Genomic DNA, 17,156 nt, shown 5'->3' on the forward strand with positions numbered 1-17,156 from the left:
ACTATCTTTGCGCCACTATATTTTAGATTGCAGAGTAATGCATCGCAGCGAGGCCCATCCACAGGTCTTTTAGTCAAGTACACACCAACTTTGGTGTAGAAGTAGTCGGTACTCGCATCACCATTTACTCGTCGTTATTACCCATAAAAACATATTTATCCAACTTGAATGTGCATATTATATTGATTTGAGTCTGTTTATTTACAATAACACCGTTTATTGTATCATTTCTTATATACGTTTGATACAAAATTAGAACACTCTTTACATAAAGGAGTAAGCAGTATTAAAACAGTTTTCACCAGTCATCGTATTAAAGGGATTCACTGTAAATATGCTTTATTGTGAAGTCTTTGATTCAGTCTTCTTCTTCATCACGATGATGTGAGACTGTACTTGACTCCTCTTTGCTTTCCGTTTTCTCATCTTCTGCTGCATCCTCGTCATCCTCAGAGGTGTCAGTGTCTTCGCTAGAATCATCCTCTTCAGGTTCACTAAATTCAACAATAACAATTTAATCCTGTCAGTCGCAATAACCGGAAAACTAATTTAAGGAAAATTCAGATTTTTTTATTTTCTACAACAGAATTGGCTACTTAAACGTACAACTGAGTAAACTGATTAAAAAAATATATATATATTGACAAGCTGACTGGCATCACAAGGTACTGACATTAAAAATAATCAATTTCTACATCACTACAGGATTAGACACAGACATAACTTATATATAATGCCTTAATGTTCAGTACTGAAAGCTTACCACAGACGTCTGTTAAGATTCCTGCATTCTACTCCAGAGTTTACATCAAATGGATCTGTGAACGTGACAAATGAGTTGACTTGACATTAAGAGGAGCATTTGCTTAAACAACACGTATGCAACAAAACACATGGGGAAATGTTCTAGATAACATCTGAATCACTGGCCACATTTAAGAGACAAACAGACTCACAGGAGGCATAATTAAATTAGAAAGTGAAACGAAATGACAATTCAACTTGATTACCAGGCTAGAAAACAACACACAGACCATTCATGCCAGTGTTTAGGGAACTGTGAATGAGATATCACAGCTTATACTGACATATATATTCCAATGTATTTCATTACACATAGCCGATTCATAAGATTGAAAACATCAATTAAGTTATGGCTCAAAATAAATGCAAGACCAGTGTGATAGTTCAACAGTGGTCAGTCATTATAGGAAATTACAGAACAGAATTATTGTATTTTAGTTAACGTTCTCTAAAATGCAAATGTTACCTGTGACTGCGTAATTGTGAAGGTGAGCTTTCCTACAATAAAGTTTAATGAGTATGAACTAAAATAAATTGTGCTACCCGATACTAAATTGTGGACAAATGAGGGATGAAAACCAAAGAGAGCGACCATTGCTACACAAATAAAAGATGGGACTCCATCTTACCAAACTCCTCTTCATCTAGTTTGGACGTGAGAAACTCCTTTTCTACCGAGAGCAGCTCTTCCTCTGACTGACATGCGGCATAGCGGTCGAGAAGAACTCTATTGAGCTCAAGGAACACTGTTCCCCACTTGAATTTCCTCAGCAACAGCACTGCAAGTTCCTCAAAACCTGAAATATAAGATACAGTGTGCTACAATATTGCTCAAGTAGCTTACAACCAACTACAAATATCAGTCGTAAAAATAATACAGTGCATTGTTCTTGTATAACTAAAGTAAAGCCCTTACCAACGATGCAAAACGTGGCAGCAAATGCCTCAACACAAGATAACTTGCAAGGCTTTCCGTAGTTGACTGGGTTCGCAGCTATGAGGAACGGCAGTAACCTGGGATGAGTTCCGACCATTTTGTTGAAGGGCGTCTCCTCCAGTTTGGCCCAGGAACAATCGATCACTGCTAGACCATTTTGAGCCACAATCTCTCTGCATGTAAAGATCCACACAAAACCTTTTTCAATAAACCAACTTCCTTCACATGTGATCACAATAAAAGAGATAAGTAAAAAAATAACAATAATAATTCAAACAAAAAATGTTTATAGTATTTTGACTGGCAATTAAATATAAAAAAGAGTTTAAAATCAATTCATGAATTTATGTTTTACTTTAGTGTGACACCGACGTGCCAGCTAATTTTTAGTTATAGCAATCATGATTAGTAAATAAAATCTCTGATTGGTAGCACTAATTTTAATGGGGACTGTACGTGTGTGTGTGTGTAAGTATGGAGGAAACAACTGAACAAACCTGTCTGCTGGCGTCACATACTTTGTACCCATTGGACTAAGTATGAGTCCATTAAACCTTTGATTGAGACGCAGGTTGCGTACAAAGCCCTTCCGCACCAATTTTCTGCCAGTGCAACGTTTTGGATCACAGTGACCCAGCTCCCACATGGCAAGAGGACAAGGCAATTTAACCTGTGGGGCCTCTGCTCCCTCCTCTATGTGGAGGCTTGCTGAAAAACCATAGTGACAGAAAACAGAACACCCTTTTAAAGCATATTCTCAGTGACGTTACTTAACGACAATTTATGTACCATTTGCTTACTGTATAATATATTTGCATACATAAAAAGATAGCCTGAGATTTTATATTTGAAACAACATTTAAATTACAATTCTGTTCTGTAACGATTAAAATGTTACTACTAGTTAGGTAAACACAGGTGTTGATACCCACATGTAAAACGTGAGGTAAAGCACAAAACAACTGAAGCATTTTTATGAATAGTTATGATTAAGTTACCTTCCAAAGCACTGTGCATTTCTTCTGTAAAGGCCTCTAAAGATTTCCCTTTCATTTTATGCCGTTTGTCTTTACCCTTGTTGTCAGGGCGCACAAATTTGCCCTGTTTCTTTCTTCCCATGATGTACTCTGTTGCCTGTTAGTTACTGTAAGATTAGCCTCAAAACTAACCAGCACCTGTTTATGTGGGCACTGGCTCGTTAGCTATCCCACTGACACACGTTTGTCTATACAATACATAGATGAAAAAAAGTTAACGTTTCGTATTTTCGCATATGTACGACATATATTCAAAGACTGTATCGCCTAATAGTATTAGTGTCCGTCAATCCCGCGGTTATATAATTTTGAAGTCAGTTTAGTTAGCTTTAGCTATCTGTATCGTGTACAGCACGTCGCAGTTGCATGCGTACAGCGCGCATGCTCGGGATTTATTTTGATCACATGACCTGTCATCTGACGAGGACCAAAAAAGCAGGAAATACAGCGAGAAAATTGAAATGGCCAGTGAAAGATCAACCATGCACAGTTTATATAGCCGAATATCTAATTTAATAAGACTCTTGATAATCTGTGCGTCTCTTTTCAGTAAGTACTCCTCTACTCTACTGACACAGTTACACGAATAATCACCAGATGTGGCACAATATGCCGCCGAGTTGACTTGTGTCTGATGTGGATTTGCCTTTTAATGCAGTTAACCATGGATTCGCCGGCAAAATGAAGATAGTTGAGGAGCCAAACACATTTGGGTAAATTAAGTAGCACCATATTTGTCATGTGAGTGCACATTCTTGACCTGAACCCCATCCTGACCCATTTCCTTTGCGTTTAGTTTGAACAATCCGTTCATGGCTCAGGGAAACAGATTACAGCCTAGAGTGACCCCATCTCCAGTGTCTGGTAAAGCCTCAACTTACTTTTACCCAGCATTTATTCTGTTATGTGTTTAAATGTTCTAAAGTTTAATGGGCTACATGGTACATGTTGACTTAAAGTTATTGAGATTCTCCGTTGACTTCAGCCACTGACTTCATGTCATCCTGTCAACAATTTTGTCCACTCTAAGGCCCAGCGCATCTTCATCGGCTGGCTGGAAAGTGCTTCAGCCTCACAGAGGCAACGTAAGTATTTATTGTCATATACAATATTTTTTCTACCTATTGTTACATTATATGTATATGTTACATCTGAATTTGTGGAAAAACCTAGGATCATATTTTGTACCTGGTCACTTTGCAGGTATAAATATGAATTATGTCCATTTCACAACGTCACTCAACACGAGCAGTCGTTTAGGTGGAATGCTTACAGTGGGATCCTGGGGTAAGAAGCTGCAGGAACATTTTATTTCAACACTTTTATAGTAGATATAAATATGTGAATGATCGGCTTCGTTGTAAGAACAGATCATTGTGTGTCGCCTACAGGATCTGGCAGGAGTGGGAAATAGCAAACAACACGTTCACAGGCATGTGGATGAGAGACGGAGATGCTTGTGGAACCAGAAACCGAGAAACAAAGGTGTGTATAATTTTAAATGCATTTCAGTAGCTGTTGACGTCCTATAGCACTTCTGTTTTGTGCTAAACCCAAGGCTATTTAGGAACTCTTAAAAAGGCGAATGATTACGTAAAGACCTCATTGCTGCTAAATAATGAACTGCATATCTTAACACGTTGCAGTTCCTTTAATTATTTGCTCTATGAATTGAAAGACAACTGTCAAATCAACAACATCAGCTCCAAATCGGGTTACGATTAAGTCAGGAATTTGAACAGGATTGTGTTATGTAACTTGTTTCTGTAGGTGATTCTCGTCTGCAGCACAAGTAGCAAGCTTGCTCAGGTCTCAGAGCCCAGCACCTGTGTGTACTCACTAACCCTTGAGACCCCGCTTGTTTGCCATCCACATTCTCTTTTAGGTAAGACGAAATAAAATTTCCTTCAGTCTGCAGAGTATGTCAGTGGTGATGGCGATTACCGATCATTTCTGTGCTCTTTCAAAGTGTATCCGACCCTGAATGAGAAGCTACAAACAGAATGGGATGAAGCAGAGCAGGCTCGTTACGAAGGTCTTATTACTGAGCAGGTGAGTTGCCCAAAGTGATTCAGACGGAACTCCTTGTGGTCTTTGCATTAAATATCAGACCCTGTTTTCAAGCCCAGTCTTGCTCTCCTCTGCTTCAGTGCTCTCTTTAGGGGTTTATCAAACCTTCTCTTGTCTGTACGTTTCCTCCAGGGATACAACAATCTCTTAAGGGATGTTTTTGAGGATGCTGGACTCTTAAAAAGCACCAAAGTGAAAGCCAAGATCCCAGAGGTCGCAGCAGATTCAGAAAAGCACGACTCTTTGCAGAAATGTACTCAGGTATGCAAATTTATTGACAAAATATCCATCCAAGTACCAGACCAATAATGTATGAGATCACTAGTAATCCTACACCTTATTTGATTATATTGCCCTTCACGATTCTTTTCTACAGGACTACCAAAACCAGAGAGAAGAGATCGAGAGGCTGCGCACTCTCCTCACTCAGCACAATATTCCTTTTGATTCGGAGCCAAGTAAGTGAATTCAACCGGGCAATTATCGCTCGTTTTAGTCATTTCCAGTTTGTTTTAACATGTTTTTCCCTGTGGTTTTGTGTGTAACAGATGAAGCAAAAGGCACAGTGAATTCCACAGTTAAAGATCAACGCTTAAGAGGAGACAATGGCCTTATTGATCTGCAGTAAAAAAAAAAAAAAAAAATCACCTGGACCAAGTTTCCTTTTAAAAGGAGCTGTACGGATTAAAATCATTTGTTGGTCAATGTGAGTGACACAGACAATATTGCGGGTCACTGTGGTTGACGGGAACAGAAAACAGAAAAACTGACTTCACGGTTGGACCACACTCTTGTGAGACGTTTTTACCGACACAGAGATGGCTCTCTGCAGGACTTTTGACAGAAGGCAACACATCATTACATTCAGTGTCTGTATACGTGCATCATCTTCTGAAGTAAAAATAATATGGGGAACAGGCTCAAAATGTATTGCACATTTTTTTATTTTTTTTTCTCGACAAGTGTCTCAGCAGGCAGCAAGTAGTCTGCGTGTGTTCTCCACGGGTACTCTGGCTTTCTCCACCATCCAAAAACACACTCATTAGGTTCATTAGGTGTGTCCTGCAACAGACTGGTGACCTGTCCAGGGTGTACCTCGCCTCTTACCCAGTGACAGCTTGGATAGTCTCCAACTCTCCCGCCTCCTCCAGATGACAAGCAGAAAATGAATGGAAGAAAGAGTCCCAGCTGTTCACAGTGTTGACATAAACCTCTTATTGTCTTTCCTACTGTTTTAAATGGTGATGCCATGTGCCAGGGAGAAGGTCTTAAACCTACAATATTTTATCTTCAATGAATATCTATCTGTTTCAGTTTCACAACTAAAAGACAAAAGGGATGCAAAACATCTTAAGCACTTGTGCAATGCTTGATATAGTAACGGAAATGTACTAACATATCTGGTAATGCTATAAGAGTGCACGTATTCAGGAAGTGAGGTCACCCTCAACCCTTACTTAAAGTACATGAAGATTGTTTCCTTTTTCTGCCTTTGTCACCTGAATGATATGTCAAAACACTTTTTACATATATAACAATCAGACTTGTAGCTAAAATGAGTAGCAAAATAAGCAGACCAGCACACGTATGGAACATGAACTACCGATTTTGTTTTGTCACCAAACAGTCAAAACAAAACATGTTTATGGTGATTACAACTAGAATGTATAAGGAAAGTTATTTACAACAATGACTTCACCGGTTATGGGCCTTGACACGCACAAACATGTCCAGACTGTAAAAATTCCTGAGACTTTTAAATCCAGAGGTCTCTCTTGCTCTTTTTGTTTTACCTTGAGGGAGACACATCTGCAGAGGATAATATGGTTTATGGGTTTATAAAAAAAAACATAAGTTCGATATTCAATCAAATGGTGTTTCTGACAGATCACTACCATGCAAAAACGCACACAAAGACTGTCAAGAGTAACAGACACGGTTTAATTAAAAATACGTGAGCAATGATTTAAACAAATACATGATCACTCCAAAAATACTACATACAAAACAACGGCCTTAGTCCAGGTCAGAGCTACCATTCAGTCCTCCGATGGACAAACACAGTGAAGTCTTTTCCTGGTGAATTGGTTGTTGTGGGTCAGGATAACAACTGGATTACTTCTCTGGCTCTGTGTGCCCTCTGCTGGACGGCCGTGTCCTCCGGCGCTTGTCCAGATTCTTCCACCAGGGATATGGCCTTCTCCACCGTAGTGTCCTTTGCCCTCCCTTGAAGCCCCTCCAGGTACTGAAGCAGCACCAAGAACTTCTCATCTGGAATCTGCTTAGAGGAAAGACGCTATTATTAGTTTCATCTCGCTGTCTCTGCACTAGTTTACATATGAAAGTAATCTTTGTCAATGTCAGTAAATCAGTGTGTATTCAAGATGCAATATCACTAAAATATAACTACTATAAAACGTGACAGGAATAAGGGGGGATTCTTTAGAGATAGTGGAATAAAACTTTTGTACCTTATTTTATTTGTTTCTCACATTTCCATCTTCTTAAAATCTTAAATGTCACGAAACATTTTGGATGAAGATCTATGTTATTTGTGTAAGTTATTTTAACAAAACAGGAAGACACAGCTCTGAGGTTGCAACCTCTCTGTGTTTCCTCTTTTTTTTTTATTTGTTGATTATTCTGGTTTCATTTGAGGCCTGTTGCTGTTTGGGTGTCATTTAACGTCATATAATGATTACGCAAGATTCATTATAAATGCCTCAAGAATCACACTTATGCAGTCTAAAGCAGCTAAATGCGTGCAGCACTGAAAAAACGTGGATTCATTTTACCTTTTCAGAGTCGAACATGTGCTGCAGTAACCACGTCTGCCTCGTCTTCTGGAACTTCCACGCCGAATTGTTTTCAGCCCAGCTGTGAAGGCAAAACCAGTGTGGGCTGCAGGTTACTGTTGCACAAGGCTTAAACTGCTGCTGTGTGGTGTTCACACAATGCAGTGACGGTGAATCTCGGTTTCTTTTGTATTCACTGTTCCCTGTTCTCCTGTCTGCAGTACAAGGGTTATGTGTCTATCTAGTGTTGACCTTTAATAAAGCGGTTCATGAAGCATTATGACCTTTAGTCCTTAATGTAGCTCAGTCTCACAAAACACACTGTACTTCCAACAATGCAATGTTTTCTTAGAAACTGACTTCCTGATGCATATCTTTAAAGCCCTTCGTAACAACATGTTTGTGTCAAACAACAGACATCCTAGATGAGAATTTATACTTGATTTCGTCAAAAATATTTCTTGCTCCATATATAACTGCTTAAAAATCCGTAAAATAACAGTAAGTACACAACATGCAGGTGCAGTGTTTTAGACGCATCTAATTCCTTGTTTCCTGGTTCATGGGATGTGAAGGACAGGAGGCCATCATGTTGGATAAATACGTTAACTCCTACCACGTGAGGTAATCTAAGGCTTGCTGAGCTGCAGTGCCTCCAGATACTTCAGTCTGCTGCGACGCCGCTCCCTCTTTCAGCCTCTTCTTCTCCTCCTTTTTCAGGATCTTCTTCATCTTCCTCTCCAGGACCCGCCTCTCCTCGGGGCTCAGGTCCTCCTCTCCCTCAAGCACACGCATCTCCTCAGAAGAACTGGGCGGATCTGGAATCTGCCAAACCGAAGCAAAACACGGGTGTTAGCGGAGTTTACTTTTCACACATCCCTAAATAACTCACATGGACTTCCTGACTGAAAACGTGAAATACGTTTTCGCCAGAAACACTGCACTGTGAAATTTTCTTCCACCTTTGTGATGAAATGTTAACTAGCCGTGAAATGAGCATTCATTGTGTTGCTTAATAAAGGCCGCCAAAGTCAAATGAACTTTGGATTATTTCCTGCCACTGTGCAGCTCAGAGGGATGTTTCCTGTGAGCTCTTCATCACACGCATTTATTTTGGGTAATGGTACCAATAACCACTTTTAGCTCTATATGTGAAGCATGCAACACTGACCAGCAGCACACGCTCACCACTGTTTAAAAATAACCACCTGTTGAGTTTTTCGCCAGCCACAGAAGAATTTGAACTGCAACAAAGGGTTTTTAGTTTGATATCAGACACTCTAAAAGTAGGATTTTGGGATTTTGTTTCATTTCGTGACTCGAGCATCGACCGCAGAACAATCGGTGCTTTGCAGAAAACGAACACCGAGGAGAAAGTGAACTTAAAATAATTCCTCCGCTGCACGACGACAAAGCACAACTTGCAGGCTGCCTTCTCTCTCAGGCACTGTGGGTGAAGTTAAACAAGGGATGCAGTATGTCCTCTGATTTAACAGACCTCAGTCATGGTGATGAAAAAAAAAAAAAAAAAAAAAAGAGGGAGGGGAGGGAAAGATTTTGATCACATGGGCCACGAAGTCATTTTGAAAGTATGCTACCAGGGTAAAGCCCACAGAAACACAAAAGCCCCGCAGTGAGCGATCGCGCCCATGCAGCCAGCATCGTTTTTAGGGTTTTGACTCGATCGGGAGCGACGTGCCGGTGGATACGAAGCGGACGAGGGGGGGGTGACGACAGCAGAAATGGTAAGTGGAAACATGTGTTTCTGCTGCCCCAGGCAGTTCCTCAAAGGGGAGCAGACAAAGACTCACTAACAGGGATGTGGCTCGAGAAAATATATAGCTGGATCTGTGACAACGATCTGCAGTTGGGTCTGCGTTCTGTTATGTAGGAAGGAAATGTGTGTTGTAATCCACAAGGCGACAACAAGGGCAACTATACTTGTACAATTTTCTTGTATGTTGCAAGATTGTGACTCTGCGGAGGACCCATTCACTAATTCTCAGGCTGAACAACAGTAGCGCTGATTAAAATGTTTTAAGAACAGCTTAGCTACATTGTTTTTAGAGTGCGTTTGTTTTGTGCAACATCAGATTTACAGAACCTTTACAGTCCAGTGGAGAAGATGTCAGTTCATTCCCCAAACGGGAGGAAACGCTTGACAAACAGTGGAAGTTGACGCTGAATTTCATCAGTGGGTGTTCTGTTTTCATTCACAGTCTAATCAAAGCACGGACTTGCCGTCCACTCAGGCGAGCGTCACCGCTTCATTTTCCAGCGCCTCCACCATCACAGCCATCAGCACCACCATCGCGGACAACTCCACCTACCCTACCTCTGTGTTAGACAAGATTGCAGCCAATGATGTAATCGCCAGAGCAAATTACGTCTACAGCTTCACTGCTGGCCTGGGCTTCTTAGCCGGCTGCTTCCTGCTCTACAGCTTCCTCCAGACCTACAGGGCTCAGAGACGGCTGGCATGGCTCGACTGCCTCCTCTGGGTCTTTTGTGGCTTCCAGCTGCTGCTCCTGCTCCTCTCTCTCCATGCTGTGGCCCACAGACCCCACTACCTGAGGACCACGGGTTTGGGATGTGCTGCTCTCTCTTTCACCATCAACACAGCGTCTCTGTGCGGCCTGTTCATTTTAGTCCTCATGGCGTACGTCCTCACCCTGGATCCGCCGTCTCACGCCCTGCTGAGGAAGTCTAAGGTCTGTGCGGTGTTAGTGATTGTTGCCTCTGTGCTGATCTCTCTGCTGCTAGCTGGGCTCCGCGGACCCAGCGACGATCTGCAAAAAGTGAGCGAATGTTCCATGGATCCCGTCAGTGCTGGCGTCTCGTACGCGGCTGCCAGGCTGTGCATGGTTCTCCTGATTCCCTACATCCTCCAGCTGGGACTTCTCATAAGCGGCTGTGTCCGACAGTGGAGATCTAAGGGGCGTTTCCTGTCCGGCTCCGAGGAAGGTCCTGTGTTCATCACGGTTGCGGCGGTGATGTTCTTCTGCCTGCTCTTCTACAGCGTGGTGCTGGTGAGGGGAGCTCAGCTGGTGAGGTACGGGACGCTGAGCCACCACGAGCGGGCGTTTCTGAGCGTGGCAGAGTTCATGCTGTTCTCGGGGAGCAGCGTCAGCCTGCTGCTGGTGCTGTTCATGCACCGGCCATGCAGAGAGAGCCTTCACAGCGCCACCAGGCAGCTGAGAGACTGCTGTCGAAGGCCAGGGCGCGCGCAGCCCACCAGAAACATCATAGCCCCACGCATTGAGGTCACAGACACGCTGCAGGACATAGAGTCGTAGAGGACAGAACTCTTCTGACGCGCCAACGACGTGTGGGGTCTCGCATGTTAGAAATTCTTTAAAATGTCTTTTTTTCTTATTGAACATGTACGTTTTTACAGGTGTGTATTTTTATCCTACAGTGACTATTTTCAAATGTCTTTTTATTTACAAAGAAATAAATGTTAATAAATGTGCACCATGTTGCCAGAGTCCTCATTACATATATATATATATAAACATAGATATATAAATATATAGATATAGACATAGATGTATGGTAGGTTCTGCATCTCTGAGACACGGTCTTCAACTAACCTCATTCCTCAGGAAAAAAAAACGTGATCTGCACAAAAGCCCTTTCAGACAAAATGCCTGGAAAAACCTGTGCAACCTCCAGAATCCCACATAGGAAACATTTAGTCGAGGAAAATGAAAAGTAAAGCCAACAGCGTCGGGAGTTTTTATGTAATAATGTTTTCAAAAGTTGCTGAAGAACTAAAATGAACTTTCCAGCTCTATCCGTGAACACTGAAATGAGTTCTAGGAATAACTGGCCCTCATGGATCGCATCAGTGCCAACGTAAAGCGCCACCAAACGAGGGACCAGTAGGAAAACGCGCTGGGCTGCACGAGAAGGCTGATGTCATGCTTAACGCCACAATTTGTAGATCACATCAGTCACAGGTGACGTCAAGGACTGAGGTTACTCCTCAATTGAAGATCATTCAATGAAAATGTGCTGCATTAAAGCATTAACACGGTGTGTAATCTGCAGTGGCTGCAAACCAAAAAGCAAAAGTTGTGCGTTTTAAGGAGAGAAACATGAAGTGAGACTCTGCCTGTGTGTCCTTTATCTTGTTTTGTGTAAACACGCTGTCAGTCAGTCTTCGCCAAAAGTCCCAATTCCCATATTTACATATTTTAACATTATACAGTCATGGTTGAGACGGCACACTTCAGTTCAAGTGTCGGCCATCTTCTATATAATTATGCAAGCAAGAAAATGAACTCGTATAAAAAATATATACATACATATGGGTTTAATATGACCACTGACTGTACTGCTAAGAAGCTTGAGCAACAATCTACTGAAAACTGTAATGTTGGGCCAATAAGATGCGATTTATACGTTTGCCTGCATAGCGTGTTTGTGTTTCGTGCTGTAAGTGGTGGGTGGCACGACAACACTTCTCTGGATTTACTCTGACAACGGATTTCGCAGTCACCACCGAAGGACAGGGAGGATTACAAAGACTGCGTGCGGCACCGGGGAGCAACGGTATGTTTATGCCATTTTATTTAATTGTTAAACATAAATGAAGTTAGTCTTAGTTTTCAGTAAGTAAAGCTACTGTATCTGTCACTTGAGAAATTCATTTGTTCAGTAGTTTTTAAATCAGCTGGATAACAACTCTTGTGTTTTTAAGATATTTGTTTTGGAAACTTGCATGTTAGATGTTTGATGCTGCAGTAATATCAAGAACCAACAAGAGAAGGTGAAAACTGGCGGTTAATGTGCCACAACAACACCTTTCTGGACTCAGTTTAGACACGCTGGGGTTCATGGTTAGCGCTTTAAACTGGTAGATTACCAAGGACAAAACCAAAGCGATTTGGTTTTGTTTTCTCACAATAGCGTTCACGATAAGTTAAGTTCTAGAACTTATGAGAAGTATTTTTTTCTTGATCTCTACTTTGACATAATTTTCAAAACTGATGAAGATATACACATTTTTAAATGGAAACAACTGAATTTAATAACAGCAAGATGCAAATATGATATAATTTTTTATGCTTGCGTGATATGTGATAGTATATATATCCACAGGAAATATGAGCAAGCGGTAAGATATGATCAGCTTTGACGAGGCCTTAAATGTGATGACTAATTGACTGGGTCAGGGCACCTACTGCAGCTCTAGTGGGGTGTTACCAGTCAAAAGTGGTTTAAGGAAAGAAAAGTGGTGAACCGACAACAGGAATTATGGGAAGCCGAGGCTTATTGGAGCACATGGGGAGCAGAGGTGGTGCAATCCAACAGATGAGACAAAACATTCTGAATAAAAGGTAGCACTGGTTCTCCCAGAAAGATGTCAGAACATGTATGGGGTACTACACAGCTGCAAACCAGTCAGGGTGCTGATGACAACACCTGTCCACGACTAAAAGCACCAACAGTGGCTACAGTGGGCATGTGAACATCAGAACTGAACCACAGAGCAAAGTAAGGCAGAATCCTGGCGTGATGAATCACATTTTCTTTTACATTATATGGAGGCAATATAAGGCTATATGTACAGCACATGAACAATCCCAAGAGATGGTCTGGAACAACGTACAGGTGGTGGTACATATCTATAAAGGCCAGGACAGGGGTTTTCCAGAGGAACATGACATCATAATGAAATCATCAAATCATACTTTTATGGCTGATCACTTTTGGGATATTTAGAGAATATTAATTAACATACAGTATATTCAGTGTTGTTAATATATTGTTATTTAATGAAGCTGTGTACAGACTTTTTACTCAAAGGGTTTTTGTCTTCTTCTTCAGCTCCTGAATTATCCAAGACGTGAACTGTTGTGAAAGAGGAAACTGATGCCACCGCAGACTCCACAGGGGCTGAAAACTAAGAACTATGACAACTTGGCAGATGGATACTGCTAACATCAGCTGCAGACAAAGCCTAATATGGACTTGACCATGTATGGAGTCCACCGAGTCATCCCTGAGAACAACTTCACCATTCACCAAAATGACACACAGGCAATCATCTCTGATTTTCAGCAGGCTTCTATGGAGGATCAACATCGCTACACTACCAGCCTCTTCCTCTCCAGCTTCTACATCATATTCCTGTTTCCCGTTGGCTTCATTGGGAATATCCTCATCCTGATCGTCAACCTGGACCACAGAGGACGCTTGTCAGCCCCAGACCTCTACTTTGTGAACCTGGCCGCCGCTGACCTCACTCTGGTGGCCGACTCTCTGATTGAGGTGTTCAACCTGAAAGAGGGCTACTATGACAAAGCCGGCCTTTGCACCTTCATGAACCTTTTCCAGCAGGTCAACATGTACAGCAGCGTCTTCTTCTTGACCTGGATGAGCTTCGACCGATTCGTCACTCTGACGAGCTCCATCGGTCGCAACATGCCACACGCGAGACTCACCTGCTGCCTCATCTGGGCGTCTTCATCCCTCCTCACCCTGTTACCCTTTGGCATCGCTCAAGTTCAGCATGCGGGAGAACTCCATTTCTGCTTTGCCAACGTGACCCAAATTCTGTGGCTGGAGGTGACGCTGGGTTTCTTGCTGCCTTTCTGCATCCTGGGCGTGTGCTACTGGAAAATAGCACAGGTGCTCCGGCACAGCCAGAGAGAGCAAGGCAGCCCACAGCGGAGGCCTCGCAGGCAGAAAGCCCTTCGAATGATCTCGGCAGCCGTGCTGGTCTTCTTCCTCTGCTGGCTCCCGGAGAATGTGTTCATAAGTGTTCACCTCATAAGAGGCGACACAGATGGCGGCACGCTGTGGCAGGACTACCCCTTGACAGGTCACGCTGTCAGGCTAGCGGCCTTTTCTAACAGTTGCCTGAACCCTCTCATCTACGGCTTCCTCGGAGAGAACTTTCGGGTAAAGCTGAAGCTTTTCCTCCAGGAGAAGACCAAGTGCTACAAGCTGCACAGGTCAGGCTCGGGGAAATCTATCTACATACCAGCCGCAAGGACGTCCGTGCAACATGCAACAGACCAAGTCAGCCCAAACATTTCATCTCCAACATCCTCCCTGAAACTGTTATACAGTCCTCAGATAAAGTGCATATAGAGGGTCACACACACACCACACATGAAAACCATGTGTGTCATTAAAAGGACAATTACAAAGCAAGGACTCCAACAGCAGTGTGTTTTAAAATGAGACTCATTTGAGTCATTTAAATGAACAATGTAGACATCAAAAGCCAGTAACTGGTCCAACATGACAGGGAAGTGTTTTTTTAAGTATTCTTAATGGTATTTTTTTTATTATCTGCACATGGCAAGTGGACGGAGGCTCTTCAGAACATTGGAGCTGACCAATTGGAAGAGACATTTTAGGACAAGTGTGGCCTCTCTAGCTTAGCTTAGCACCCAACAGCAAATTCACTGGCACTTTATTTTCAGCAGTTACTATCCTCACCTCAGTTTGCTTCGTCTGTCTTTCCTCTGTCACGTGCTTCTTTTTGAGTTTCTTGTCCTTTTTCTGTTTTTTACCACCACTGTTTGTTGCAATCTGTACTGGAGCCTCCTAGGAGAAATAAAACATTCTAATTATTTTGTGATCATGTCAGGCAGTGTCATTAATGAACAGGCATGACTTATTACCACGATACCCACCTCTATTTCCATCCTTTTCTGTTTCTTTTTTACTTTAGTCAATATTTCAGCCGCAGGGACTTCACTGTCGTTTGAACTCTGCTTTTTTCTTTTAAGAGGAGTGGGATCTGATTTCGCAGATTTGTCCTTGGCCATGAGATAAGATTTCCCTAATAACAAAAACAAAGCCTGTGTTACTGACGAAAAGCACACGATGTATGAAGTTAGAAACAACAAACCAAAGAGACGAAATGTTACTTGTTCAGAGATAAACATTTCATGACATAGCACGCTCTCCTCTACAAAAACTAACCTCTGCTGTGTAACTGAATGGAAATGTTTCCACGACCAACTACCATTATTTATAGGTGAAGTCAATAAATATAGTATAGGACCTTTCTCCGAAAATTAATATTACGGTGGGCGCCAGGTTTGTGACGTATAAATTACACAACTACAGTAAAAGAACAAACTTGGACCAAACATAACTTGTGCCACACTTTTTGAAATAAAATCGTACACCTACTTGAAACAGCGAGGAAAACGTGTGGAACTCTGGAAAGCAGACAAGCATGGGAACTGAACCCGGAAGAAGTGCTGCTGAGCTGGACCGTGATTGGACAAGTAACCGTCTCCGTTTTTCTGTGATTGGTCGATGGTACACCAGAGAAAACTACTGTTATTTTCAACATATTAAAAGTAAAAATAAAATAATAATCAAAAATAAATAAACATAATGTAGCTGCATTAAATCTCCAAACAATACAAAGCTAATTGTAATGTATTATGGCTGCTGCACCTTATAACGAATCGCAATTATTCTACTTTTAATCCCAAATATATCATAAAATTGAATTAATAATAATAATAATAATAATAATAATAATAATAATAATAATAATAATAATAATAATAATAATAATAATAATAATAAAAGAAAGACAGTTCTGTAGAGGGAATTTAATTTTCCACACGCTTTAGCGGAACGGTCCAAATCATCGCCTCGTGGCTGCATCGGAAGGTTTTCAAAGTTACACAACGATGTGTTACATGACCTATGTATTTGGTGGGGAATACGCCGGGTTTCTTTGACCTAACGTTGTGTAAAGTAATATGCCCAGTTGCCCGAGATGTCTACAACAGCGGGACGAGTTTTCAGCGGTCTGACACGGATGGCGTCGTGTCGAGGGACATTTATTCACAACAGGGCAACGACCGTGAGGTGAGTGGAAATCTGGGGTGGCTTTATAGCAAGCATGCTTACTGCAATTTGTCAATGACAAGTTAATGTTTAACGAGCAACCGTTTGTAAACAACCAAAACACGTTATGAAAGAAAGGAATTTGAGTCGCTATGGCTGGTCGAACTGAAGATAACATTTACTTTTATAGTTTGTCGAGGCATCCTTTAGGAATTGTCTCAAGATAGCATCCTCAACAGAGGACATGCATTAAAACAGATGAACAATGTGTAAAATGACCATTGCCTGGTCTATGTTAGAATTTGTAGCTGACAATGACTATATTTCAGGGACTTAAAAAATGTCACGATATTTCTTGTTTGACATAATTGCTAGTGGTGTCATTACTAATTATTTGTGGGGCCTGTTACTTTCAAATGAATGAAGACTCATTTACATCAGATAATATATAATCTCTTGACATTTTGTGGCATGTCTGTAATGATGATAATTCTGTAGTTGATAGATGAAATGCAGCAGTCAACCTGTAAAAATGACCTGTTAATAACTGGACCATAAATCCACTGAACACTGATAAGTATTTTGACTTTTGATTAAGTAGATATTAGTAACATTCAGTTACAATACATAATATTTTACTATTTTATTAGTTTGATAACCTAGCTGTGCGGCTCCAAA

The 17,156-nt window shown here is 41.5% G+C and overlaps 5 protein-coding genes across 5 annotated transcripts; 3 read left to right on the forward strand and 2 right to left on the reverse strand.

The window, feature by feature from the left end:
- Positions 1-196: 196 nt before the first annotated feature.
- Positions 197-3,129, reverse strand: tsr3 (TSR3 ribosome maturation factor). The gene is made up of 6 exons (XM_047608734.1): positions 2,740-3,129; positions 2,239-2,449; positions 1,721-1,914; positions 1,434-1,601; positions 764-818; positions 197-494 (listed from the first exon to the last, which is right to left on the reverse strand). Exons 1-6 carry the CDS (start codon positions 2,858-2,860, stop codon positions 359-361), a joined length of 885 nt encoding a protein of 294 aa, XP_047464690.1. The 5' UTR covers positions 2,861-3,129; the 3' UTR covers positions 197-358.
- A 44-nt stretch (positions 3,130-3,173) lies between these two features.
- Positions 3,174-5,768, forward strand: gnptg (N-acetylglucosamine-1-phosphate transferase subunit gamma). The gene is made up of 11 exons (XM_047608732.1): positions 3,174-3,327; positions 3,437-3,491; positions 3,575-3,642; positions 3,809-3,863; positions 3,982-4,065; positions 4,170-4,263; positions 4,549-4,663; positions 4,748-4,830; positions 4,981-5,109; positions 5,225-5,306; positions 5,397-5,768. Exons 1-11 carry the CDS (start codon positions 3,240-3,242, stop codon positions 5,474-5,476), a joined length of 933 nt encoding a protein of 310 aa, XP_047464688.1. The 5' UTR covers positions 3,174-3,239; the 3' UTR covers positions 5,477-5,768.
- A 1,002-nt stretch (positions 5,769-6,770) lies between these two features.
- LOC125022249 (uncharacterized protein C7orf50) lies at positions 6,771-15,984 on the reverse strand. Its single transcript, XM_047608733.1, has 6 exons — positions 15,804-15,984; positions 15,299-15,447; positions 15,102-15,209; positions 8,260-8,468; positions 7,644-7,725; positions 6,771-7,126 (listed from the first exon to the last, which is right to left on the reverse strand). The coding sequence occupies exons 1-6, from the start codon at positions 15,967-15,969 to the stop codon at positions 6,947-6,949; spliced, it is 894 nt and encodes a 297-aa protein (XP_047464689.1). The 5' UTR covers positions 15,970-15,984; the 3' UTR covers positions 6,771-6,946.
- LOC125022247 lies at positions 8,501-11,117 on the forward strand. Its single transcript, XM_047608731.1, has 2 exons — positions 8,501-9,388; positions 9,863-11,117. Exons 1-2 carry the CDS (start codon positions 9,386-9,388, stop codon positions 10,937-10,939), a joined length of 1,080 nt encoding a protein of 359 aa, XP_047464687.1. The 5' UTR covers positions 8,501-9,385; the 3' UTR covers positions 10,940-11,117.
- Positions 12,037-15,091, forward strand: LOC125022246 (G-protein coupled estrogen receptor 1-like). The gene is made up of 2 exons (XM_047608730.1): positions 12,037-12,200; positions 13,479-15,091. Exon 2 carries the CDS (start codon positions 13,617-13,619, stop codon positions 14,745-14,747), a length of 1,131 nt encoding a protein of 376 aa, XP_047464686.1. The 5' UTR covers positions 12,037-12,200; positions 13,479-13,616; the 3' UTR covers positions 14,748-15,091.
- Positions 15,985-17,156: the final 1,172 nt, after the last annotated feature.

Source organism: Mugil cephalus, chromosome 16, assembly GCF_022458985.1.
Source record: "Mugil cephalus isolate CIBA_MC_2020 chromosome 16, CIBA_Mcephalus_1.1, whole genome shotgun sequence".
NCBI lineage: Eukaryota > Metazoa > Chordata > Actinopteri > Mugiliformes > Mugilidae > Mugil > Mugil cephalus.

Excerpts from the sequence above, each read along its gene's own strand:
- tsr3 (XM_047608734.1), bottom strand. The coding sequence starts at position 2,860 with ATGGGAAGAAAGAAACAGGGCAAATTTGTGCGCCCTGACAACAAGGGT. Across the intron at positions 2,450-2,739 it reads AATGCACAGTGCTTTGGAAG|CAAGCCTCCACATAGAGGAG; the intron begins GTAACTTAATCA and ends ATGGTTTTTCAG. Across the intron at positions 1,602-1,720 it reads TGCCACGTTTTGCATCGTTG|GTTTTGAGGAACTTGCAGTG; the intron begins GTAAGGGCTTTA and ends CTTATATTTCAG.
- gnptg (XM_047608732.1), top strand. The coding sequence starts at position 3,240 with ATGGCCAGTGAAAGATCAACCATGCACAGTTTATATAGCCGAATATCT. Across the intron at positions 3,643-3,808 it reads GACCCCATCTCCAGTGTCTG|GCCCAGCGCATCTTCATCGG; the intron begins GTAAAGCCTCAA and ends GTCCACTCTAAG. Across the intron at positions 4,264-4,548 it reads CCAGAAACCGAGAAACAAAG|GTGATTCTCGTCTGCAGCAC; the intron begins GTGTGTATAATT and ends TTGTTTCTGTAG.
- LOC125022246 (XM_047608730.1), top strand. The coding sequence starts at position 13,617 with ATGGACTTGACCATGTATGGAGTCCACCGAGTCATCCCTGAGAACAAC.
- LOC125022249 (XM_047608733.1), bottom strand. The coding sequence starts at position 15,969 with ATGTTGAAAATAACAGTAGTTTTCTCTGGTGTACCATCGACCAATCAC. Across the intron at positions 15,210-15,298 it reads AGAAAAGGATGGAAATAGAG|GAGGCTCCAGTACAGATTGC; the intron begins GTGGGTATCGTG and ends TATTTCTCCTAG. Across the intron at positions 7,127-7,643 it reads ACATGTTCGACTCTGAAAAG|ATTCCAGATGAGAAGTTCTT; the intron begins GTAAAATGAATC and ends TCCTCTAAGCAG.